Here is a 26136-nt window from a genome sequence, read left to right as displayed (position 1 = left end):
TTGAAGAACCTGCATTATCGTTTATTGTGATCCTAATTCAGTCCACAGTAACAATTGAAACTGCCTCGACTAAGTTTTAAGTTTCTGGGGCAGCACCACCTGAAGGCAGCGACTGCCTTTTTAAAACACAAGGTTCTGACATTCAGAGATTTCTGTTTCTCTATCCATCATTTTCGGGCATCTTGAATCACCTGATTTAGAGTCAGTGACGTCCTGACTGGATTGGTTCTGCTCTCGCTGGGCGGGTGAGACCCCCAGACCCACATCCACAGTGCACCTGATGTTCTCCCAGCGGTCGTCACTTCCCCAAGGAGGCCAGGTAGGCATACCAGAACAGAGCTGCCAGGTTGGCGAAGAGCACCCGGAACTGCCAAAAAGAACAGTCCGACAGGCCATGGTCAGTGGGAGGCTGTGGCCAGTTATCCAGCCTCAGTCACCCAGTTAATTTGTTTACCCGTTTGTTGGTCGGCTGGTCCAACCACCTGTCCATTACTGCATTTACTGAGCCTTTGTTTGTACCAAATGCTGTGCTAGGCCCCTAGCAGAGAGGAGTGGAGAAGAAAAATGGTCCCCTAGTTACAGCGTTCACAGGCTACAGCGGCCCTGGAATCCCAAAGCCAAGTCAGTCTCCTGTTTCCCCCTTCACTGCACACCTTAGCTCCTGGTTCAGCCTCGCTCACTCCAGGACCAGCCATCATACAGGTGGCTGCACCCTCCTCAGGGGACACAGCTGACGAACGGGAGGGGCCCCAGACCTTCCCTCCTCTAACCCATCACCATCCCACTGCCCTGCTTTGGTGACTCAGCAGCTTCACCCTTCCCCAGAATCCTCTGGTCCGGTGCTGAGTCTCTCCCTGGCATGTGGTGCTATGAAAGTAGCAGCCTGTGTGTCTGGTTAATCACCGCGTCCCCGAGTCTAGCAGCACAGCGCACAGTCACTGCTCAGGAAACACTTGCTGAATGAATGCTGCTTCCTCATACACCTGCACCCACCTAGGATGGTGACTCTGCCCCCACGCTACTCAAAGGCACGGCTTCCAGGCTCTCCCCTCTTCCATCCCAGATCCTCTGTGTTCCCAGCCAGTCTGTCTTCTCGTCTCTACTTCCTTCTCTAAATTCCTGAGAACCAGTGGCCCATGGCTGTAGCTTCCTTAGCCTACTGTTCTTCAGTCACACTCCCTGGAAAATCCTATATCCTTCCTGCTTCTCACCTCCCCAGATGCTGACCACAGCTGGACAAGCCCCAGCCCCCTCTGCCCAGAAGTCTTTGTCTCTGCAGTCAGCATGCTCTCCCATCCTCCACATGGCCAAACTTGCCCCTTCTGTATCCCCTCAAAATGCCCACCTGGCTTCCTCTCCCCTCAGTCCCAGCCCCTGGCCCTCCAGAGGAGAGGCACATAGGGGCTTGAGGCAGGATGTCCCACTCTCCTCTCCGCTCAGCTGTCACTTTCTCCTCTCTCATCACAGAGGGCGGGGCCTCTGTCCCAAGCACCACTGTGAGTGTGCCGGGGCTCACATCCACCCTGACTCCTTAGGGAACCCCGCAGAGCTGCTCTTTCTGGATATGCGTGTTTGCCCATCCCACAAGCAGCTTCACATCTGCACCCACCATGGCCGCATCTCTGAGTGTCAGAACCCCCTCTGCCACCCAGCCTTCTTCCATCACTTCTCCTCACCTCCTCTCAAACTTTTTAAAATTCATTTTTATAAAATAGAGATGGGGTCTCATTATGTTGCCCAGACTGGTCTCAAACTCCTGGCTTCGAGTTATCCTTCTGCCTCGGCCTCTCAAAGTTCTGGGATTACAGGCATGAGCCACCATGCCTGGCCCCCACAGACTTTGAGAGGATATTCTAGACTTGTGATTTTAAAAATAATTCCCACCCACTCTTCAAGGCAATCTGGCTTCAGCCCCATGGAGCTGAAATTGCTCTGGGAAGGGCCACTGTTAAAGCCAAAGGAAATTTTGGTTTTATTTTGCTTTAACTCCTGGCAACTTTGGCTAAGGATGAACTGCCTCTTTGTCCTGTCTGTGTGCGCCCCTGGTTTCCTGCTGCTTCTTGGTGTGTGTGTGTTTGTGGTGTGTGCAGTGTGCGCACACTGGGCCGCCTCCCTCCTCTCCCTCGGGGGTCACCCTGGTCCTCTCCTCCCTCCTGGGGAGGGCTCAGAGCCGGTGCTAATGCAGGAAGGCTCTCTGCAGCTGAGATCCAGCCACTGCAGGCCTGTCCAGGTCCTCCCTAGCAGCAGCCTGGGCTGGGACGGCACCCACCTTTCCCAGAAGGGCCACCTGCCCTGTGCCTGGACTGTTTGCACCAACAATGCGGGCTCCACACAGCTGCTGTCTTTCTAGGGGTCTGGAGCTTTGGGGCAGCAGGCAGATGCCCGCCCAGAGTGCCAGTAAAAAACCCTGATGGGCGGCACACCTTGTGGGGGAGGGAAGCATGTGGCCCTTGCAGGCTCTGCCAGGCCTCCTCCTGTAGCATCTGGGGGTGTCCTGCCATGCTGCAGGGGGTGCTACACCCCATCCTCCCAGTGTGGGAGTGGTCCTGGGGACCCCGGCTGTGCATAAAGACAGTTGATCCCAGTGGCAGAGCCTGGGGCTGCAGCCTCCGCACCACCAGCCCAGCCCCAATCTGACGCCTTTGACTCAGCCCCCACAGCAGCTCCTTCATGCACAGGATAGTGGAAAGGCTCAGCTTCCCCAGAAGGCCTTCACTCTGCAACTGGACGGGCCCACCCCTCCCCCAGGTGTGGCTGCCACGGCTGCAGGTGAGGCAGCCCTTCCAGGTCAGCGGCAGGACCCATGCCACACAGTGCCTGCCTTCAGGCTCAGCTGTAATTCATGAGCCCAGGGACCACGAATGCTTTGTTTCTTTTTAACATTTTGTTTATTTTTTGAGACAGGGTCTTACTCTGTTGCCCAGGCTGGAGTGCAGTGGTGCAATCTCAGCTCACTCCAACCTCCGCCTCCCGGATTCAAGTGATTCTTGTGCCTCAGCCACCTGAGTAGCTGGGACTACAGGCACCTGCCACCATGCCTGGCTAATTTTTGTATTTTTAATAGAGATGGGGTTTTGCTATGTTGGCCAGGCTGGTCTTGAACTCCTGGCTTCAAGTGATTTGCCCGCCTCAGCCTTCCATAGTGATGGGATTACAGGCCTGAGCTACTGTGACGGCCTTTTTTTTTCTAAGTATAACTAGAGTTTATTTGGGCCAAGCTTGAGGACTGCAACCCAGGAGCATAGATTCAAGTTGCCTGAATGTATACTCCTGGGACTGGGTATGTTTCAAAGGCTAGAAAACTCATAGGCATCCCTGGCATGGGAGCTTTTAATGAGAATTTGCTGAACGAACAGAAGAGTCAAAGACGACCACTCGGGACCCCCTTCTGTGTTGCTTCCTGAATCCCAAACTAGCAATGATTCAGGGTCATAGGCAAAATCCAAGGGTAGTTGAGGAGTCTAGACACGGGTGAAACCAAGTCTAGCGGAAAACTACAACAGAAAGAAGAGAAGAGAAAAGAAGAGGGGAGGGAAGGGGAGGGGAGGGGGGAAGGAAAGAGGAAGGAAAGAGGAAGAAAGGAAGGAAGGAAGGAAAAGGCTGACAGAAAGTAATGTTGGCAGAGGCTGAGCCCCGTGGCCCTCACCTTCAGAGGGACGTAGTTGATGTTGATGAACTGTAGTGGCGTCCACACCCTCCAGTTCATCCTCAGCGCTGGCCAGAAGCCCCCCCTCATCTTGGCGGCGAAGGCTGAGGCGTCTTTCCCCTGCAAAGGAGGGGAGGCAGGTGGTGAACAGTCTCACTGCCCATCAGAACTAAATTCCGGGCACCCAAACCCTATCGTGATGGTTTTTAAACTGCTGTTGGATTTTGTTCTGTGTGTACACAGACAGCACACATGTGTACTCAGCACTGCGGCTCTAAGGAGCCAACCAGCAAGATGGAAAATGATCAGTGAGATGCCAGACAGCAGCCTGCTCATGCTGGCGGTGATGTCTGTCCTGGCCCAAAACTCCTTGCGGACAACTGGAGGAGGTGACTCCCAAGGCTGGCCCTGGGCACCAGAACTGCTACTCAGAGCTATGCTGTCAATTCCTCCCAAATAACCTCCAAAGTCGATGTCTTTCCAATCAAAACTTGTTAGGAGTTATGAAAAAAAAAAAAGGACCCCAGTAAGTTCATTCTAAATGTCAGCTGGTGGATTTAAGACCTGAAACCATAAAGATCCTGGGAGCAATTCCTCTGGACGTCGGCCAAGACAAAGAATTTGTGACTAAGTCCTCAAAAGCAAATACAGCAAAACCAAAAACAGACAAACAGGACTTCATTAAACAAAAAAGCTTCTGCACAGCACAGCAAAAGAAACAACCAACAGACAATCTACAGCCTGGGAAAAAATATATGCATATTATGCATCCTACAAAGGACTGTTATCCAGAATATATGAGGAACTTACATAACTCAACAAGAAAGAAATGAATAACCTCATTAAAAAAGTGGGCAAAGGACATGAACATTTTTCAAAAGAAGAAAAACAAGTGGCCAAGAAACATGAAAAAATGTTCAACATCACTAATCATCAGAGAAATGCAAATTAAAACCGCAAGGAGATACCACCTCACGCCAGTCAGAATGGCTATTATTAAAAGGTCAAGTGGCCAGGCGCGGTGGCTCATGACCGTAATTTAAGCACTTTGGGAAGCTGAGGTGGGCGGATCACGAGGTCAGGAGTTTGAGACCAGCCTGACCAACATGGGAAAACCCTGTCTCTACTAAAAAAAAAAAAATAAATACAAAAATTAGTTGGGCATGCTGGCGTGTGCCTGTAATCCCAGCTACTCAGGAGGCTGAGGCAGGAGAATCTCTTGAACCCGGGAGGCGGAGGTTGTGGTGAGCCGAGATTGTGTCACTGCACTCCAGCCTGGCCGACACAGTGAAACTCTGCCTCAAAAAAAAAAAAAAAAAAAAAAAAGGTCAAAAAACAATAGATGCTGGCAAGAATGTGGAGAAAAGTGAACACTTACACACTGCTGGTGGGAATGCAAATTAGTACAGCCTTTCTGGAAAACAGTATGGAGATTTCTCAAGGACCTAAAAATAGAACCACCATTTGATCCAGCAATCCCACTACTGGGCCTCTACCCAAAGGAAAAGGAATCATATCAAACAATCCCTGCCCTCGTACGTTTATCACAGCGCTATCCACAACAGCAAACACATGGAATCAACCTCAATGTCCCCCAACAGAGGACTGGATAAAGAAAAAGTGCCATAAATATACCACGGAACACTACTCTGCTATAAAAAAAGAATGAACTCGGCCGGGCACGGTGGCTCACGCCTGTCATCTCAGCACTTTGGGAGGCTGAGGCAGGAAAATCGTTGAACCCGTGGAGCGCAGGTTGCAGTGAGATGAGATTGCGCCACTACACTCCAGCCTGGATGAAAGAGCGAGACTCTGTGTCAAAAAAAAAAAAGAAAGCATGTCTTTTGCAGTGACGTAGATTGAACTGGGGGCAATTATCCCAAGTGAAACAACTCACAAATGGAAAGTCAAATACTGCATGTTCTCACTTTTTTTTTTTCCAGACAGGGTCTGGCCACCTCACTCTGTTGCCCATGCTGGCTGGAGTGCAGTGGCGTGATCACGGCTCACTCAGCCTCAACCTCCTGGCATCAAGCCTCCGTCTCAGCCTCCTAAGTAGCTGGGACTACAGCCATGTGCCACCACAACCCTTTGATTTTTAATTTTTTTGTAGAGAAGGGGTCTCACTCTGTTGCCCAGGCTGGTCTCAACATCCTGGGCTCAAGTGACCTTCCTGCCTCAGCCGATGTTCTCACTCATAAGTGGTGGCTAAACAGTGGGTACACATGGACCAACAGAGGGAAATAACAGACACCAGAGACTCGAAAAGGTGGCGGGGAGAGGAGGGTTGAAAATCACCACTGACTACTTGGGTGATGGGAACTAAAAGCTCAGACCACAGCACAGTCACATAAGAAATCTACACTCATGCCCTCTAAATATATATAAACTAAAAAAAAAATTTTAAAGAAATGCTTAAATATTTTCTTGTTTAAAGTAAGGGGGAGAGCTGGGTACAGTGGCTCATGCCTGTAATGCCAAGGTGGGCATATCACTTGAGGCCAGGTGTTCAAGACCAGCCTGGCCAACACAGAGGAACTCCGTTGCTACTAAAAATACAAAAATTAGCCGGGCGTGGTGGCGGGCGCCTGTTGTCCCAGCTACTCTGGAGGCTGAGGCATGAAAATCACTTGAACCCAAGAGGCGGAGCTTGCAGTGAGCCGAGATTGCGCCACCACACTCCAGCCTGGGTGACAGAGTGAGACTCCATCTCAAAAAAAAGAAAATAATCCAGCAAAAGAACAAAGTGCAGATAATTGCCTGTACAGATGGAAATGAGAATATTTCAAAATACTGGGGATTGCCCAATAAATGGTAATGAGAAAATTTTCTATATAAGTGGAAAAATCAACACAAAAGTCTATCTCCTACTGTACACAAGTAAAACCATACAGATACCGCAGGAAAGCATAGGAGAATATTTCTGTTATCTTCCCGTAAGGAAAGGCATGAAGGAAAATAATGTCATATTTGAAAACATGAACCTTTAGAACTTCCGTATGGAGAAGTGAATGGTTAAAACAAATTACTTTCAGGACAGAAGGTGACACCAGGTGCAGTAGCTCACGCCTGTAATCCTAGCACTTCGAGAGGCCGAGGTGGGTGGATCATGAGGTCAGGAGTTCAATACCAACCTGGCCAGGATGGTGAAACCCCGTCTCTACTAAAAATACAAAACAATTAGCCGGGCATGGTGGCAGGCACCTGCAATCCCAACTATTCAGGAGGCTGAGGCAGAGAATTGCTTCAACCCAAGAGGCGAAGGTTGCAGTGAGCCAAGATCACGCCACTGCACTCCAGCCTGGGCAACAGAGTGAGACTCCATCTCAAAAAAAAAAAAAAAAAAAAAAGTGACACGTCTCAGACACACAGCACAACCTGGCTGGTGCTCCTACAGATGGTGAAGATTTGAAGGTGCTCGTGAACAGGGAAGGTGGGACAGTCAGAACAGATACACCTGCTGAGTGCAGGTGAACACAACTCCCATGCATTGGATTCTGACTGGGATTATGCCAGTAGGTTAACCTCCAGGCCCGGAACTCTTCTGTGTTATCTGTAGGGGTCTCAAACTTCTTGTGCCACAGATTTCTTTGGCAGTTTAGTGAAGCCTGTGGACCCCCTTCTCAGAATCATGTTTTGTAATGTATAAAATAAAATATGGCTGGGTGCAGTGGCTCACGCTTGTAATCCCAGCACTTTGGGAGGCCGAGGCAGGCGGATCACGAGGTCAGGAGTTCAAGACAAGCCTGGCCAACATGGTGAAACCCCGTCTCTACTAAAAATACAAAAATAAGCTGGGTGTGGTGGCGGGCTCCTGTAATCCCAGCTACTCAGGAGGCTGAGGCAGGAGAATCATTTGAACCCGGGAGGCAGAGGTTGCAGTGAGCCGAAATCGCGCCACTGCACTCTAGCTTGGGCAATAGGGCGAGACTCTGCCTCAAAAAAATAAATAAAATAAATAAATAAATAAAATTAGGATTACAAAAAGAACCAATAGTACTGAAATACAGTTATCAAAATATTCAGGAAAAATTTTGACAGACTAATGTATTTCTTTTTTTTTTTTTTTTGTCTTTTGAACCAGTGTCTTGCTCTGTTACCCAGGCTGGAGTGCAGTGGTGCGATCTCTGCTCACTGCAGCCTCCACATCTTGGGCTCAAGGGATCCTCTCACCTCAGCCTCCGGAATAACTGGAACTACAGGTGCACATCACCACACTGGCTCATTTTTTATTTTTTGAGAGATGGGTTTTCACCACGTTGCCCAGGATGGTCCGGAACTCCTGGCCTCAAGCTATCCACTGGCCTTGGCCTCCCAAAGTGCTGGGATTACAGGTGTGCACCACCACACCCAGCCCTGTTTCTTTTTTCTTTTTTTTTTTTTTTTGAGACACAGTCTTGCTCTGTCGCTCAGGCTGGAGTGCAATAGCACAATCTCAGCTCACCACAACCTCCACCTCCTGGCTTCAAGCGATTCTCCTGCCTCAGCCTTCCGAGTAGCTGGGATTACAGGCATGCACCACCATGCCTGGCTAATTTTTGTTTTTTGTTTTTTGTTTTTGAGATGGAGTCTTGCTCCGTTACCCAGGCTAGAGTGTAGTGGCGCAATCTCGGCTCAATGCAAGCTCCACCTCCTGGGTTCACGCCATTCTCCTGCCTCAGCTTCCCGAGTAGCTGGGACTACAGGTGACCGCCACTGTGCCCAGCTAATTTTTTTGTATTTTTAGTAGAGACGAGGTTTCGCCATGTTGGCCAGCCTGGTCTCGAACTCCTGACCTCAGGTAATCCACCCGCCTCGGCCTCCCAAAGTGCTGGGATTATAGGCGTGAGCCACTGCACCCGGCCTGTTTCTTTCTTTACACAGTAACAAGACCTCTAAAGGCAGGTCCAAGTAGTAATGAGCATAAATTGCATTTCGAGATATCTGTAACAACTGATGTGATATAAAAATATCTGATTAGCTGGGTGTGGTGGCACGCACATGTAGTCCCAGCTGCTTGGGAGGCTGAGGCAGGAGGATCGCCTGAACCAGGAGTTTGAGGCTGCAGTGAGCTGTGATTGTGCTACTGCACTGCAGCCTGGGTGACAGAGTGAAACCCTGTCTTTAAATAAATAAATAAACAAAGTGACTCTACTGGGTACAAACAGGTCCTGCCAATACTAGACGTTTGCTTCCTGTATTCATAAAGGAAAATGCAAAATTTCAATTTGAGTGAAAAGTCTGCAGACCCTCTGAATTCTGCCGGGAATGTCAGGTGAAGAATCCCTGCGCTAAACAAAGAGCTGCAGTAAGTGCTGTGACAGACACCCACCTCCAGAAAGTTCATGATGAGGAAGAACAACATGAGGAAGGCCGGTGCAAAGACGAGGCGGTCCAGGAGGAGCCTCCTGAGCCCTGCCAGGGGGACCTCAGGAGGGATCCAATGTTCCATGAAGAAGTAGAAGAAGTGACTCAGCGGCCCTGTGAAGAAGAACCTGAGGCCCCCAGGGGGTGTGAGCCAGATTGTGGTTCTCTGGATGTGCTCTTCTCTGGTCTAGCTTCACCCCCAAATCCCAGGTCCTAAGCCCTGCTTCCTGATGTCCCTCAGTATTGGCCACACAGGTCTGTACAGACAAGTCGGCTTCAGGGGCGCTCTGTCTCTGTTGCTCTAACAGACCAGTCTTGCTCCTGCTGTTGACTCTCTGCTCCCAGTGCTTCCCCACCTAGCCATGTTGGCTCACTCCTCCTCACACTGTCAGCTTCCACGTTGTCCCAGCATGTGTGTACATGTGTGCTAACACTCTTGGCCCTGGTTCATTTTCTGCCTAGCACTGTCCTTATCTCATCTGTTAGGTTAGTCTGTGCCTCTCCTCCCCCCTAGAAGGAAGGCTCCACAAGGCAGGCTACGTCTTCTGTCCAGTGCAGTGCCCAGAACAGGGCCTGGCTTTGAGAAGCACTCAATAATGAATCATCAGACATGTCCCTGATTGTAGAGCTTTTCCTTAAACTCACTAGGCTAACTGGCAAGGGAACTCAGTAGGCTAACTGGCAAGGGCACTCACTAACTAATTGGCAAGGGCACTCACTAACTGGCAAGGGAGCTCACTAACTAACTGGCAAGGGCGCTCGCTAACTAACTGGCAAGGGCGCTCGCTAACTAACTGGCAAGGGTGCTCACTAACTGGCAAGGGCACTCACTAACTGGCAAGGGCGCTCACTAACTAACTGGCAAGGGAGCTCACTAACTAACTGGCAAGGGAGCTAACTAACTGGCGAGGGCACTAACTGGCAAGGGCACTCACTAACTAACTGGCAAGGGAGCTCACTAACTAACTGGCAAGGGAGCTCACTAACTGGTGAGGGCACTAACTGGCAAGGGCACTCACTAACTGGCAAGGGTACTCACTAACTGGCAAGGGTGCTCACTAACTAACTGGCAAGGGTGCTCACTAACTAACTGGCAGGGGCAGGACCTGGTGCAGCACTCTAGCTTGTGTGCATTGCTACTAATCAGTCCCCTGTGTGCTTGGGAGAGAATGGAACCAGCTGCCACATCTACTGGGACAAGAGGCCTGCAGTTCCATAAAATTCGGCAACAAAAAGAGGGGTCTTTCAACTTGTGACGTTGACAGTCTTTAGATAAGTGGTTCTCAGTGTGTTTTCCCACCCAGTCACAGGGGGTTATGTGGCCTATGCAGGGATTCTCAGTGAGGAAAGGAACTGAAGTCCTGTGGATGGGAAAACTGTACTTGGATGAGGCCTGCTAGGTGATCTCATCACCTGCCCCTCTTGCGGGGGATTACTGCTTTAAATACATTATAGAAAAATCCATGATGACTCAAGTTAGCAAGCTTGGAAGTATAAAAATGATCTTCAGGAATTCTGAATTAAAGAAAAAATCACTGTAGTTGGAAAATACTTCAAATAATCCATCTGTAACATTATTGTTGGCCAAGAGCTCAGGGTGGATTAAATTGGTAAAACTCTTGAATCACTGTGCTTTTGCAATTCAGAAAGTGGTTCAGAAATTGGACATTTTTCAGGGTACCGAAGCATTTCTTTTCTGGATGTTTACACTATGAAAATAACAATAGAGGCTGGGCACTGTGGCTCACGCCTGTAATCCCAGCACTTTGGGAGGCCAAGGTGGGCGGATCACGAGGTCAGGAGATTGAGACCATCCTGTGAATGGTGAAACCCTGTCTCTACTAAAAATACAAAAAATCACCCAGGCGTGGTGGCGGGCACCTGTAGTCCCAGCTACTCAGGAGGCTGAGTCGGGAGAATGGCGTGAACCCAGAAGGCGGAGCTTGCAGTTAGCCAAGATCACGCCACTGCACTCCAGCCTGGGCAACAGAGCGAGATTCTGTCTCAAAAAAAAAAAAAAAAAAAAAAATTAAAATAACAATAGAAACTAACTGGTCAAATTGGAGTCAGTTTTCCTCTTCCATGAGCCCAGTCTAGGATGCTTTCAGGGTTTTTGAATCCTGAAGTCTGACTTTAGGTTAAGTTGAGTTACTTGTCCTCAGGTTTGCCTGTCAGCCCAATTAAGACAGTCACCCCTACCCATCCAATTACAAAGAAACATGATAAACCACAAATGTGAGGCTGTAATCCTAGCACTGTAATCCCAGCACTTTGGGAGGCCAAGGAAGGTGGATCACTTGAGGTCAGGAGTTCAAGATCAGCCTGGCCAACATGGTGAAACCCCATCTCTACTAAAAATACAAAAATTAGCTGGGCATGGTGGTGCGTGCCTATAATCCCAGCTATTTGAGAGGCTGAGGCAGGAGAATCATTTGAACCAGGGAGGCAGAGGTTGCAGTAAGCCTGGGTGACAGAGTGAGACTCTGTCTCCAAAAAAAAAAGAAAAAACAAATAAAGCACATATGCGTATACATGCCATACAAACTATATGAACCATTCGAGTTTTTTCCCATGATGATTACTACAATGTTTTTTAAAAAATTATATTTCCAAATAAGAGTACTCAAACTACTCGGTTTTGGTGCCCAGCTTGGTTGCACTCACCGGCTACAAGGTAAACCCACCCCTTGTATGGCACTCACCCATAAACGGCGTATCTCAGAGGCCCACTGACGTCTAGACTTCTAGAGTTTTCTTGTTTCCGCTTCTTCTCAATCATCTGGGCCAGGAAGTTCCCAAGTGCTGACAAAATGCCACTGTGGAGAGGGAGGTCATCAGAAAACAGGCGTGACCAGCGGGAGGGTGTCCCTTTCCCACAGGTGAATTAGCAGGGCCGTTCTGAGGCCGTGCAGCAGATGGGCGGGGGGTAGGAATTCTTGTTAAAGCGGCTGCAGTGTATAGTTCTTGTATCAAAAGGTGGAGACGGTGGACTTAAACACACAGGTAAGGACAAGTGGCTTTCCAGTATCAATGTCAACATCCTGGCTGTGATGTTATACTATAATTTGGCAGTTTGGGAGTAAGGAAGCTGTGTGGTTATGAACGGGCAACAGGACGGCCCTATCATGACGCTGTTTTGCATTTTGATGTGGTAGTGAACACATGAATGTACAGATGTGATAAAACTGTACAGAACAGATACAACTACAAGAAAAATGAAGAAATCCGAACAGGATCTGTGGACTGTGTCCACGCAATGCCCTGGTCGATACTGCACTACGTTTCACAGACTGTAACCAATGGGGGACACTGGGAAGGTGTACAAGGGATCTCTCCATGTTAGTCTTGTAACTGTTTGTGAATCTACAATTATCACAATAAAAATTTCCATAAAAAGGTGGAACAGGCCCAGTGGCTCCCTCCAGGCCTTGGTTTGTATTTGCCTTCTGAGAAGCTCTCTGGACTATAAAGTCCAAAATTCCTAGCACGGACCTAGACACCTTCTGGATCAGATCCCTGGCGACTCCCTTCACATCTCCTGCCTCTTGCTCAGGGTTCACGTTCTCCACACACAGATCTTCCCTCCCTCGGGACTGAGTCCAAGCTGCACCTCTCTCCGCCTTTCTTTAACGCCGGCCTTCCCTTCAAAACCTAACAGAGACCTTTGCCCTGCTGTTCCCTGTGCCAGGAGAGCCTCTGCTCCACTTCTTTACACAGCCTGTTCAATGTCACCTTCTCAAAAAACACCTTCCCTGGCCGTGTCTCCACCCGCGCCGTGCGGACCCGCGCCCCGCAGACTCGCTCCCTTGGCCCTGTCTCCACAAGCTCCATGCGGACCCGCTCCCCTGGCTCTGTCTTCACCCACGCCCTGCAGACCCGCTCCCCTGGCTCTGTCTTCACCCACGCCCTGCAGACCCGCTCCCCTGGCCCTGTCTTCACCCGCGCCCTGCAGACCCGCTCCCCTGGCCCTGTCTTCACCCGCGCCCTGCAGACCCGCTCCCCTGGCCCTGTCTTCACCCGCGCCTGTGGACCCGCTCCGCTTGCCGTGGCTTCCCCGGGCGCGCGGGGCCCCTGTTGGGTCCTGGGGTGGAACCTCAGCGCCGACCCCCGGGTCTGGGCGGGCCCTCCACGCGCTGGGAGGGCGGGATCCGCGAGGCGCCTCACAATCGCTGACTGGGGACGCGGGTGTCGCCGCGGGAAGTTCAGCGCCGGGTCGGAGGGCGCCGGCTGCGGGGGTTCTGACCCGGGCGCGCCCCCAGCCTGGTCCCGGCCCCGCGCTCCCGTCCAGGCCCCGCGCCGCTGCGGCCGACCTGGGGCGGGGGCGGCGTCCGATTCCCGCTCCGGCCGCGCCCCAGCTCACCTGGTGGTCGCCTTGGTGAGCACCGGGTAGAGCCGCAGGAAGAGCAAGTACTGGGCGAGCGCCCGCCGCGGCAGCGCCCCGAGCCCGGCTTCGGCCCGCAGCCTGGACGCGGCCGGCGCCATCGCCTCCCCAGCGCCGTGCCGCCGGGGGCACCGACCCCACCTCAGGCTGGCTGGGCGCGGAGCCCGAGGCGCCGAGAGCGGAGTGGGGACCGCCTGACATTTCCGGCCCCACCGCGGTTCGCAGCGCCTCCCGGTCCCAACCCCACGGTGCGCCGCGCGCGCCTACCACACACTTTTCCCCGGTCCCTGCCGGCCACCTCCCCAGCCGGGCGCCGGCGGCTATTGGAGCGTCTCGGGGGGCGGGGGAGGGGCGGAGCGCGCCTCTTGATGGACGGCGGCATTTCCGGCTCTCGCGAGTCTGGGTGGGAGCGCGCCAAATTTCTCCCGTGAAGCAGAGGCTGTAGCCAGCGGCTCCATGGCTCTGAGGAGCGGCGCGCGGCGGCGCGCGGACCCAGGCGCGGATGGCGAGGCCAGCAGGTGAGGGGCGCCCTCCTGAGGCCCTCGGGCCGGCCCTTCGGAGGGTGCCATGGGGCCGTCCTCGGGTGGCGCCGCCGAGGCGGGAGGGAGGCCCAGGTCCAGCAGCCGCCCGCACTCGCCGCGCCTGACTGGGGTAGGGCGGCGCGCCCCGACCGCCGACCGAGGGGCTCGGGGCGGGCGGAGACGCTACGGGCGCGGCTTCTCCGCGGGGATACGAGGCGGGCCGCGCGGCCTTTCCCTGCTCCGCTCTTTCTGAGGTTTTTCGGGCCTCGCCTTCCGCGCAGCTGCGTTTGGGACCTGCCGCGCGGCGGGGGCGATGAGAGCGGCGGGACCCGGGCCAGGCCCTGCGGGGTGGACGCGCGGCTGGGGAGGGTGCGGGGAGGGGCCGGGCCGGGGACCCTGCCTGGGGGCCTAGCGCTGGGGGAGGCCGAGGCGGGCAGATTGTTGGAGCCCAGGATCCTGTTCTAGACCAGCCTGGGCAACAGAGCGAGACCCCGTCTCCTCTATTTTATTTTTTTGGACAGGGGGTCCCGCTCTGTCGCCCAGGCTGGAGTGCAGTGGCGCGATCTCGGCTCACTGCAACCTCTGCTTCCCTGGTTCAAGCGATCCCACTGCCTCACTCAGCCTCCCGAGTAGCTGGAATTACAGGCGCCTGCCACCGCGCCCGGCTAGTTTTTGTATTTTTAGTAGAGACAGGGTTTCACCATGTTGGCCAGGCTGGTCTCGAACTCCTGACATCAGGTGATCCGCCCGCCTTGGCCTTCCAAAGTGTTGGGATTACAGACGTGAGACTCCGCGCCCGGCCCTTCTCTTGTAAAAACAAGAAAAATTAAGACAGCCTGGTGGTGCGCGCCTGAGGTCCCAGCTATTAATACTCCGGAATCCGAGCCCGGAGGTTCACCTGAGCCTGGCAGGTCGAGGCTGCTGTGAGCCGGGATCGCGCCACCGCACTCCAGCCTGGGCGACGGAGCCAGACCCAGTCTCAAAAAAAATAGAACAAGAGTAAGACGCGGCTGCTTGGTGGCCAGAGCAAACGGTAAACATGACCGGAGGCCTGGCCTTCTGCCGTAAGCAGAAAACGGATGAGGCCCGGCGCGGTGGCTCACACCTGTAATCCCAGCACTTTGGGAGGCCGAGGCAGGCGGATCACCTGAGGTCAGGAGTTCGAGACCAGCCTGACCAACATGGAGAAATCCCGTCTCCACTAAAAATACAAAATTAGCGGGGCGTGGTGGCGCATGCCTGTAATCCCAGCTACTCAGGAGGCTGAGGCAGGAGAATCACTTGAACGCTGCAGGCGGAGGTTGCGGTGAACCGAGATCGCGCCATTGCACTCCAGCTTGGGCAACAAAGAACGAAACTCTGTCTCAAAAAAAAAAAAAAAAACGTGTGAGAACGTGAAGCTTTTTACAGACACTTAGCTGAACAAAATTCTCCCCAGAGGAGAAACCAAGTGGTAAGGATCCCTAACTGCTATTGTGCTAATCGCTGTCTGTCCATATCAGGCAAGCCCTAGAGAGGTAGGTACCCTTAGGATCTACATCGTGTGTTGGAACTTGGAGCTTAGAGACGTTTACTGACCGCCCTGGTTCAGGACACAGGACTGCCCTCACGTGCTCCACTCCACTGCCCTGCCCCAAGCTCAGTGACGGCCTCCAGGCAGGGGGAAGGCTGCTGCTGGGATAAGTACAAGTGATGGCTTTTACTTTACATGCATTATGTGGGTTACCTCATCTTATCCTTAAAACAGTCCTGGGATGTGAGTGTGCCCCAGGAGGCAGTGGGTGCTGTTTGCCTGCGTTTCTTCTTGTGTGAAATGGGGACACCAGTGGCCTCCCTCATAGGGATTGTCATGAAAACTGAATGAGAGCATATGTGGAGTACTAGTACAGTGTGATATAGTAACCAGTCAATGGTAGCTCTCTGTGGATGAGAGCATGTGTGGAGTACTAGGACAGTGTGATATAGTAACCAGTCAATGGCAGCTCTCTGTGAATGAGAGCATGTGTGGAGTACTAGGACAGTGTGATATAGTAACCAGTCAATGGTAGCTCTCTGTGAATGAGCATGTGTGGAGTACTAGGACAATGTGATATAGTAACCAGTCAATGGCAGCAATCTGTGAATGAGAGCATGTTTGGAGTACTAGGACAGTGTGATACAGTAACCAGTCAATGGCAGCTCTCTGTGTGACACTTATCCCCATTTTTCAGATTTCTTACTGTCACTGGATTAAAAGTGAGATACTCAGCTCAGAGAAAGAAGTTTTGGGAGGAAATATGGTCCCAGTGAGCAGTTTTCTAGTCTACTTAATCCAGCTTACTTGAGGCAAGGATATTTGGAGGACAGTGGCATAGAGGGCCGCGCGCCCCCGTTAAGTGCTGATGCCTCATAAATAGCACTTCATTCACTCTTGATTTTGATAAAGATCTGGGCCTCAGAACTGAGGCTGTTCTCTAGCAAGGTTTGGAATATAGTTTTTCTGTGTTTTTGATTACAGGTGCATCCAACTATTTAAAAGATTAAACCTTTATTATACAGTATGGTGGTGTATCAGTTTCCTATTGCTGCAGTAACACATGATCACTTAGTGACTATGTAAATTTATTCTCTTACGGTTTTAGAAGTCAGAAGTCGTAATATGAAAGTGTCTGGTTGGTTATATTTATTGTGATGGTTCCAGGGGAGAATCTGTTTCCTTGCTGCTTCTTCATCTTCAGAACCAAGGGTTGCATCTCCTCTCCCCGCTACCCTCTCCCGTCCCTTTCTCTGTCCTGACTCTGGGTCTCCTGCCTCGCTCTACAAGGATTCTTGTGATTACACTGAGCCCACACAGCTAACCAGAATGTCAAGGCCCTTAATTTAGTCAGAACTGCAAAGTCCCTTTTGTCTTGTAGGATAACATTCACAGGTTTGGGGGATTAGGATGTGGGTCTTTTGTGGGGGGTGTCATCCTGCCTCCTACCACAAGTGGTTATAATCTTTCATGAGAACTAAGGATCGTAGTCTTGGAATATGGTCATTCTGCTCTTGAGTTGAAGGTGATCCAAGGAATACTTTCAGACAAAGGAAGGGTCTTCCTTTCTTTTTTTATCTTGTTCTTTTTTTTTTTTTTGAGACAGAGTCTTGCTCTGTCGCCCAGGCTGGAGTGCAGTGGCATGATCCCGGCTCACTGCAAGCTCTGCCACCCGGATTCATGCCATTCTCCTGCCTCAGCCTCCCGAGTAGCTGGGACTACAGGCGCCCGCCACCACGCCCAGCTAATTTTTTGTATTTTTAGTAGAGACAGGGTTTCACCGTGTTAGCCAGGATGGTCTCAATCCCCTGACCTCGTGATCCGCCCACCTCGGCCTCCCAAAGTGCTAGGATTATAGGCGTGAGCCACCGCGCCCGGCCTTTTATCTTGTTCTGAAAGAAAGTTGACAGGAAGGGTTTTTCTTAAGAAGCAGTTCTCTGTCTGTTTCTGTTTATAAATTAACAATTGGGGATATAATGTAATTAAAGACATGAGTTCTGCACAGGCTTGGTTTAAATCCTAAAAAAAATTTTTTAACTGGTCTTATTTTGGATGGTTTTCTTTCTTCCTCTCTTATAAACACACCTGTGATGAACTTCTATATGTAAAATAATTGCTTTCTGCACATCAATTTCCTTGGCATAAATTTTTAGAAGTGGACCTACAGGGTCCGCGATATTTTACACAATGACACTGATATTTTAGAAACAGTCTCACCTTATGGAGAAATCTAATAGTGTCAGAAGCGGAATGGTCACATAGTTTAATCAAGAACTGGTATTCTAGGAAACATGTAATAGCAATGAGGTGGAATCAGATCCTGGGAAATGACAGGTGGTAGAAGGGAAGGACTGAGTGTCTGTGAGTAGTTGGGGAAAGAACACCTTTGATACCTGGATCATTGGAACAACATGTTTTGCCCTGTTTGGAAGACCACATGGATGACTTTAAGGGTAACACTGCCCAGGGGAGCAGTCTAGCAAAATATGAGACCTAGCATATCTGTATATGCCTGCGTGACCAAGGACAGAAAGCAGTCGTGGGAATCTGTTGCCTCTGAAACAGGGCATATGTGTTTACCACCCCCACTCATTTATTTACATTAAGACAAAAAGGCACATGAAAAGTTGAGTTTCCCAGTCAGTGAAGATTGTTCCTCTCATACAGAACAATATGACCCATTTTTATCCACATGTGATTGTGCTGACATCTAGACAATGCACTCCAGAAGGATATGTTCCTTTTTTTTTTTTGAGACAGAGTCTCGCTCTGTCACCCAGGCTGGAGTGCAGTGGCACGATCTTGGCTCACTCAAGCTCTGCCTCCCGGGTTCATGCCATTCTCCTGCCTCAGCATCCTGAGTAGCTGGGACTACAGGCACCCACCACCACGCCTGGCTAATTTTTTGTGTTTTTAGTAGAGACGGGGTTTCACCACGTTAGCCAGGATGGTCTCAATCTCCTGACCTCGTGATCCGCCTGCCTCGGCCTCCCAAAGTGCTGGGATTACAGGCGTGAGCCACTGCGCCCAGCCTACATTTTTAAGATATATTTTGCTGCAGCAGGTGTTTCTGTAACCCTGATTAGTTCACATGCAACAGGTAAATAGGAAAGTTATGTTAGTAAAATGTGGTAATTGTATCAGCTCATTTATAACTTTTCCTAGGCAAGGGGAACCAGAATAGAGGAGTAGAATTAGAATTACATTCTTTCATAGGAAAGGAAAAAGCTCTTAGTTGGAGTGTTGCACAGATACGTGTCTTGTTGGCTCTACGTTTCAAAATTTCATGAGTTCCTATACTTGGGCTCCCTTTACAGAGAGGCATATCCTTAGCCTTGCACGGTTCACAGCTTGTGGCAGGTTATTCTTTTCTCCTGTGCTCAGATGTCCACTTGGATCTTCATCGTCTTAGTGATCATAAGGTAGCATCTCCACTCTCTAGTTTTGAAGCATTTAAGAAAATAAAACAACTTTTTTTTTTTTTTTTTTTTTTTTGAGACAGGGTCTCGCCCGGGCTGGGGTGCAGTGGCACGATCTTGGCTTACTACAACCTCAGCCTCCCAGATTCTAGCAATCCTCCCATCCCAGCCTCCCAAGTAGCTGGGGCTACAGGTGTATGCCACCACACCCAGCTAATTTTTGCATTTTTAGTAGAGACAGGGTTTCACTGTATTGGCCAGGCTGGTCTCAAACTCCTGGCCTCAAGTCACCCATCCTCCTTGGCCTCCCAAAGTGCTGGGATTACAGTTGTGAGCCACTGCGCCTGGCCCTCAACCTTTTTTTGAGGTAATTGTAGATTGGTTCTCATGCATTTGTCAGAAATGATACAGAGATTCCCGTATCACTTCACTATAACATCTTGTATAACTAGAGTACAGTTGTCACAACTAAGAAATTGACATTGAGACAACCCATCTATTTTATTTTATTTTATCTTATTTTATTTTATTTTTTTTTTTTTTTTTTTGAGACGAAGTTTCACTCTTGTCACCCAGGCTGGAGTGCAGTGGCGCAATCTTGGCTCACTGCAACCTCCACCTCTAGGGTTCAAGTGATTCTCCTGCCTCAGCCTCCTGAGTAGCTGGGATTATAGGCCCACCCCACCACACCCAGCTAATTTATTTATTTATTTATTTATTTATTTTTGCCGGAGTCTTGCTCTGTTGCCTAGGCTGGAGTGTGATGGCGCGTTCTCGGCTCACTGCAGGCTCTGCCTCCCGGGTTCATGCCATTCTCCTGCCTCAGCCTCCTGAGTAGCTGGGACTATAGGCGCCCACCACCACGCCTGGCTAAATTTTTGTATTTTTAGTAAAGATGGGGTTTCACCGTATTAGCAGGATGGTCTTGATCTCCTGACCCCGTGATCCGCCTGCCTCGGCCTCCCATGGTGCTGGGATTTAATTTTTTGTATTTTTAGTAGAGATGGGGTTTCGCCATGCTGGCCAGGCCTGGTCTCGAACTCCTGACCTCTGGTGATCCACCCGCCTTGGCCTCCCAAATTTTTGGGATTACAGGCGTGAGCCACTGCGGCTGGCCTGACAATCCGTCTGTTTTATTCAAATCATGTCAGTGTTACATGCACTCTCATGAGCCACCGTGTCTGGCCAGTTTTATGCATTTTTAGTGTCCCAAGAGGCAACAGTGTCTAGCCATGATGACTGTTTTGTTAGTATTCTGGTTATAAAGTTGAACAGGTTTTGAAGGGCCTGCCCTAATTGTGTTTTTCCAATGAGTCCTTTTATTTTAATGAGCCTTTTTGCCAAACTCGGGGTTTTTCAGGAATATATATACCCTGTCATATCCGAAACACTTACACTAGGTGGGATGAGGGTTGCAGAAGTAGGTGGCAATTGGATCACAAGGTCAGGAGATCGAGACCATCCTGTCTAACACGGTGAAACCCCGTCTCTACTAAAAATACAAAAAATTAGCCAGGCGTGGTGGCTGTCACCTGTGGTCCCAGCTGCTCAGGAGGCTGAGGCAGGAGAATGGCCTGAACCCAGGAGGCGGAGCTTGCAGTGAGCCGAGATCACACCACTGCACTCCAGCCTGGGCGACAGAGCAAGACTCCGTCTCAAAAAAAAGAAAAAAGAAAAAGAAGCAGGTGGCATTACAAACTAAGCACTGGGTTCCCTTCTTTCACTCAGGGATGATGGTGCCACTTCCTCAGTCTCGGCACTCAAGCGCCTGGAACGGAGTCAGTGGACGGATAAGATGGATTTGCGGTTTGGTTTTGAGCGGCTGAAGGAGCCTGGTGAGAAGACAGGCTGGCTCATTAACATGCATCCTGTAAGCACTAAGTCCTTCTCCCACCCAGGAGTATGGTTACAACCCTTCTTGTCATAGCGTGGTCCGTGTCTAAAGAGTGGGGGACCCATGAGGGAACTTTGAGTGAATCAGGTGGGAGATGTGAAGGTTCTCAGCTCTTCTTTCCTCTTTAACATCATTGAGGGCCACAAAGAGGCCACTGTGAGAAGCCGGAGGTGATGGGCATCTCTTTTAGCCATCAGAATAAAGCTTTCAAGGATTATGAGGGAGAAATTGAGAGAAATCCCCTCTTGGAGGCTGTTAAAATGCGGTTCTTGTGAATAAGGCTGGTAGTGTTAATGTAGGGGTGGAGTAAAGACCTAGATGAGAGGGTTTGTTTCTAAAGTGCTCAGTTTCCCAAAAGGTAGGAGGAAAGTTTCTTTAACTGTGTAGAGGATGATCTTGTGTCTATGTTGACTGATTCTCTTGTAGACCGAGATTTTAGATGAAGATAAGCGCTTAGTCAGTGCAGTGGATTACTACTTTATTCAAGATGACGGAAGCAGATTTAAGGTAAGCCCCTGACCGCGACAAGCTAAAACCCACTTTTATGGGTGTTCATTTAGCTCTGTGACTGTCAGGGAAGGCATGGGAGGCTTCCAGTGCACAGCAGCCCATAGCCCACCAGAACTCGGGCCCCTGGAGGCCCCATCAGTCACCATGTAAGATGTCCTGAGAGAGGTCAGTTCAGGAAGACTCTGAATGGTGAGAAGTATTGTGTCTTTCAGATTCTTGCCCCTGTGAAAAGTGCACATTCTGACTTCCTGTTGTGCTACCAAGGTTAAGGCTACCCTGGCCCTAGGCTATTCATGGGATATAGGAGCAAGCAATGTGTTTTCACTTTTCTCTCCCTTTTTTCTTCCTCATCGCCCCGGATGGGTTGGTGACTCTTAACAGGTGGCCTTGCCCTATAAACCGTATTTCTACATTGCAACCAGAAAGGTACGTGTGTTTTATAGATTCAGGTCAGACGACCTGTGTGTCATTCTGTGGTGGGCTTTGCAAGTGGGAAATAGGCAAGGAAGGAAATGTATTTTACCAATGGAAAGCCTTTTCATTCTGATCCTGATTAGGGTTGTGAGCGAGAAGTTTCATCGTTTCTCTCCAAGAAGTTTCAGGGCAAAATTGCAAAAGTGGAGACTGTCCCCAAAGAGGATCTGGACTTGGTGAGTATCACCCAGACTTTCCAGGGATAAATGAGGCCAGAGTCTACATTGTTCATGGCAGGTGGGATTGGAAGAGGTAGAAATTCAGGTCATCTATTGGGTGATGGGGCGGTGTGGTGACCGTCTATAAAATTCCTTTCAAAGAGCTCTAGTGGTGTTAGTTGGTGCCACATGCAGAGTTGGACAAGGTGCCTTGAAGTCACCAACTCTTTGACTTGTGTGTTTACCTTTGAGTGTTTACCCTCTCACCCATAAAGTCCTATTTCTCTTGAACCAATGAGCGTGATCTCTTCGCATTATAGCCAAATCACTTGGTGGGTTTGAAGCGAAATTACATCAAGCTGTCCTTCCACACCGTGGAAGATCTTGTCAAAGTGAGGAAGGAGATCTCCCCTGCTGTGAAGAAGAACAGGGAGCAGGATCATGCCAGCGACGCGTACACAGCTCTGCTTTCCAGGTAAACTTTGCTCTTGTGAGCAAAGCATCAGCTGGTTCAGAACGACAAGATGGATAGGAGACAAGAACACGTAGCAATACAGTTACCTTAATGGCTGGCTCTGTTTGATATGGAAAACTTGAGCAATTAGGTAGAGATTTCTGTATGTTCTGTGTTAAATAAACAGTGGCTTCCCAGGTTATATTTTATGTGTTAGCTCTCTTTTCTAATGGAGGGGTGGGTTTATGGCTCTAAAATTGAGTGGTTGTAATAGTAAAGTCACCTTAGAGGGGAAAAGATCCCTCATTCTACTGCCCTAACACAATCCATCTATGAATTTCATTAAGTGCTGAGATTTACACAGCACATCTCCAGAGAACCTTGGGTATCGTCCACAGAAATTTAAGTCTAGAACACTAAACACTGTTCTTCAAGTATTTGAGCATCAACAATAATAGGATGCAAAGTAACAGATTAGGAAGAGAAAATCTTGAGTAATGAAGTTTAGACGACTTCGGAAGAACCTACCTTACCCTCTGACAAAAGAGGATCAGTTTGGGATGCTGAACATTTCTACAGTCCCTACCCGGAGTCCGCCTTCCCTGGTAATGCCACAAGTTGCTTTTTGAAATATTGGAAGGTGCGATCAGAGACTGAGTCCTCAGAGGCTTGAGCCATATCTGAGACTCGTCTGTCTTTTTCCCCCTGAATAGCCCGTTCAGTATTTGAGCTTATAGGCCAATAGTGGCCGCAAGGGTGGGCCACTTCTTTAGACATGGCAGAGACCCATGCATAGGCTGTGTGAAGCCCAGGCCTGCTCTTCAGCCTGCACGAGGCAGCCTCCTGAGTATCAGGACCGTGGTGGGATGGTCATGCCTGGCTCTCCTGACTGGCAGCACTTAATGTTTTCTTTCTTTTTTCTTCTATTTACTTATTTGTTTTGAGACAGGGTCTTGCTCTGTTGCCCAGGATGGAGTGCAGTGGTGCAATCATAGCTCACTGTGGCCTCGAACTCCTGGGCTCAAGCGATCCTTTCACCTCAGCCTCCTGAGTAACCAGGATCACAGGTGTGTACCCCATGCCTGGCTGATTATTATTATTATTTTTTTTTTTGTAGAGATGAGTCTCCCTACGTTGCCCAGGCCTGTCTTGAACTCCTGGGCTGAAGTGATCCTCCTGCCTCCCAGAGTGCTGGGATTAGAGGCATAAGCCACCATGCTTGCATGCTTGGCCCTCTTTTTTTTTTTTTAGTTGGGGTGTAACTCACATCATATAAAATGCATACATCTTACACTGAATTTTCTCCTGTCTGTAGAGTTATCATCCAAGCTATTCTTTATTTTTTTGAGATGGAGTCTCACTCTGTTGCCTAGGCTGGAGTGCAGTGGTGCAATCTGGGTTCACTGCAACCTCTGCCTCCTGGGTTCAAGTGATTCTCCTGCCTCAGCCTCCCAGGTATCTGGGATTACAGACATGCGCCACCACGCCTGGCTAATTTTTGCATTTTTGGTAGAGACGGGGTTTCGTCGTGTTGGCCAGGCTGGTCTCGAACTCCTGACCTCGGGTGATCCGCCTTCCTTGGCCTCCCAAAGTGCTGGGATTACAGGCGTGAGCTGTCACACCCGGCCCAGTCCAAGCCATTCTTAAAGGAAGGACTGCCCTGGTCATTGAAACCACATCAATTTACCTTTTGTGTTTCCTCAGTTTGAACTCTGGTCTCACCTCTTCCTACTGAGTTAGAACTCTGGTCTCACCTCTTCCTACTGAGTTAGAACTCTGGTCTCACCTCCTCCAGACCCTGGCAGCTGAGTTAGTTGCTCTCTTGTTAATTCCTAGTGTTCTGCAGAGGGGCGGTGTCATTACCGATGAAGAGGAAACCTCTAAGAAGATAGCTGACCAGTTGGACAACATTGTGGACATGCGCGAGTACGATGTTCCCTACCACATCCGCCTCTCCATTGACCTGAAGATCCACGTGGTGAGTGGGGCAGGGTTGGGTTGCTGCTCACATGAATTTCGTAACAGCCAGGAGATGATCATTATGGGTGAATCCACAGAGGAATAGACTTTCCTGGATGTAGAACTCTAGTTAGCACACTGTGTGTTTTGCAGGCGCATTGGTACAATGTCAGATACCGAGGAAATGCTTTTCCGGTAGAAATCACCCGCCGAGATGACCTTGTTGAACGACCTGTAAGTTTTGCTTGTATTACCTTCATCCTAAAATTTCTGGTTTTCTGGAGAGAATATTCTTCAGTGCTGGAGAGTGAATTTGACTCAAAGATATGTTTGCTGCTTTTCCCCCAAATACTTTATTAAAGGAAATATGGAGTTAGAATTTTTCATCGGTTTCTGACAGTATCGTTTCCTTTTTTGTTGTATGTCACTGTATGACGTCAGTATTTGAGCTAGGCAGGGTTCGGACATCCGAGGGAAAGCTGGGACTTCCGTTTGGGTAGTTGATAGTGAAGGGACATGGTGAAAAATGGATTTCTAACTAGAAGGCCTTGGTTCGAACATGACTTTGTGGTGTTGGGAAAGTCTTTGTATTCAGTTTTCTCTTTTCCAAAATGAAGATATCGTCTCTGTGCCACAGTTACCTTTCAGAGTTGACATAACCACCAGAATGAGGTGATGTCTTTTAAAGAGTTTTTCTCCTAAAGTTCTGTGATTTTAGGCTTGTCCTGTGATCAGCTGCTCTCTTAGGTGTGTAAGTTTTCATACCATAGGGAGTCGTGATACTCTTGGTGTAGGTTGGTCAGTCTTAGGGTCCCTCTCCCAGCTCTAGAGCCTTTTGACTCTTAACAACCAGAGGGAGGTAGAGCAGGCCGGGGGTGGGTGTTCAGGGAGGCCTAATGGGGAGTTTAGAGCTTGGCTTTATGCTTATTTTGTCCCCACAGGACCCTGTGGTTTTGGCATTTGACATTGAGACGACCAAACTGCCCCTCAAGTTTCCTGATGCTGAGACAGACCAGATTATGATGATTTCCTACATGATCGATGGCCAGGTGAGCAGGTGGCTTCTGGGAAGTAAGCTCCTGGGATGGGGACCTTGTCTGGTCCCCATACTAGAGGAGCATCTGCCCCACTGTTAGTATTTGTTGAGTGAATAATGAGTTAGTCCAGGAATGGGAGCAACCAAGCTGTTCCAACCTCCAGCTGTACCCTCCCCTTTCTAGTGGGAATCCAGACACGGAGGGTCTCTTCTCAGGAAGCTTAAAGCGCTTTCACATTGCTGTGGACTTCTTTGTAGTGAGAATCTCTAGGCAGAGTGTGTGGGCAGGGTGGGGACGCCATGTCTTGGCTTTGCGGCCTCTGACTTGTGCTGATTGCTAATGAACTTCGCTAGGGCTACCTCATCACCAACAGGGAGATTGTTTCAGAAGATATTGAGGATTTTGAGTTCACCCCCAAGCCAGAATATGAAGGCCCCTTTTGTGTCTTCAATGAACCCGATGAGGTAAGGAGGTATCACTTGGGAAACTACCTGGTATTGTGGGAAGAATGGACATGCGGATCTTTCCAAGGCCTCAGGCATTCCATCAGATCAGAATTGCAGCTCCATGAGCTTCGTTCTCAGGGTGTGACCCTCTTTTCTGCCAGAGACGGGTGGAGGGGCAGGAATAAGGGCCAACATGAGGCTGCTGCTTCTGACCTTTGGGAGAGGAATTTGGAAATAGCTTGAAGAAGAGAAAGAGCAGACCTCTTACTGTTGTGACTCGGTTTCAGGCTCATCTGATCCAAAGGTGGTTTGAACACGTCCAGGAGACCAAACCCACCATCATGGTCACCTACAACGGGGACTTTTTTGACTGGTGAG

General features: G+C 49.9%; 2 protein-coding genes across 4 annotated transcripts in view; one reads left to right on the top strand and one right to left on the bottom strand.

Moving 5' to 3' along the window:
• PXMP2 (peroxisomal membrane protein 2) lies at window positions 1-13485 on the bottom strand. Of its 2 annotated transcripts, XM_054444868.2 has the most exons (5): window positions 13353-13485; window positions 11695-11808; window positions 8958-9120; window positions 3647-3766; window positions 1-367 (listed from the first exon to the last, which is right to left on the bottom strand). In XM_054444868.2, the coding sequence occupies exons 1-5, from the start codon at window positions 13472-13474 to the stop codon at window positions 299-301; spliced, it is 588 nt and encodes a 195-aa protein (XP_054300843.1). In that variant the 5' UTR covers window positions 13475-13485; the 3' UTR covers window positions 1-298. The 2 variants fall into 2 exon arrangements, with proteins under 2 accessions (XP_054300843.1, XP_063502925.1); XM_063646855.1 differs by lacking the exons at window positions 3647-3766; window positions 8958-9120.
• A 240-nt stretch (window positions 13486-13725) lies between these two features.
• The window catches only part of POLE (DNA polymerase epsilon, catalytic subunit), a 63945-nt gene continuing 51534 nt past the window's right edge, over window positions 13726-26136 (top strand). For both annotated transcript variants that reach the window (XM_063646852.1, XM_054444862.2), the window contains exons 1-11: window positions 13726-13891; window positions 20555-20696; window positions 21147-21227; window positions 21612-21656; window positions 21788-21880; window positions 22183-22337; window positions 24153-24294; window positions 24429-24509; window positions 25217-25324; window positions 25666-25776; window positions 26046-26131. In XM_063646852.1, coding sequence (XP_063502922.1) covers window positions 13830-13891; window positions 20555-20696; window positions 21147-21227; window positions 21612-21656; window positions 21788-21880; window positions 22183-22337; window positions 24153-24294; window positions 24429-24509; window positions 25217-25324; window positions 25666-25776; window positions 26046-26131 — 1106 coding nt within the window. In that variant the 5' untranslated portion in view covers window positions 13726-13829. The remainder of the gene's footprint in view (window positions 13892-20554; window positions 20697-21146; window positions 21228-21611; window positions 21657-21787; window positions 21881-22182; window positions 22338-24152; window positions 24295-24428; window positions 24510-25216; window positions 25325-25665; window positions 25777-26045; window positions 26132-26136) is intronic.

Source organism: Pongo pygmaeus, chromosome 10, assembly GCF_028885625.2.
Source record: "Pongo pygmaeus isolate AG05252 chromosome 10, NHGRI_mPonPyg2-v2.0_pri, whole genome shotgun sequence".
In the NCBI taxonomy this organism is placed as follows: domain Eukaryota; kingdom Metazoa; phylum Chordata; class Mammalia; order Primates; family Hominidae; genus Pongo; species Pongo pygmaeus.
This window is presented reverse-complemented; position numbering and strand designations above follow the sequence as displayed.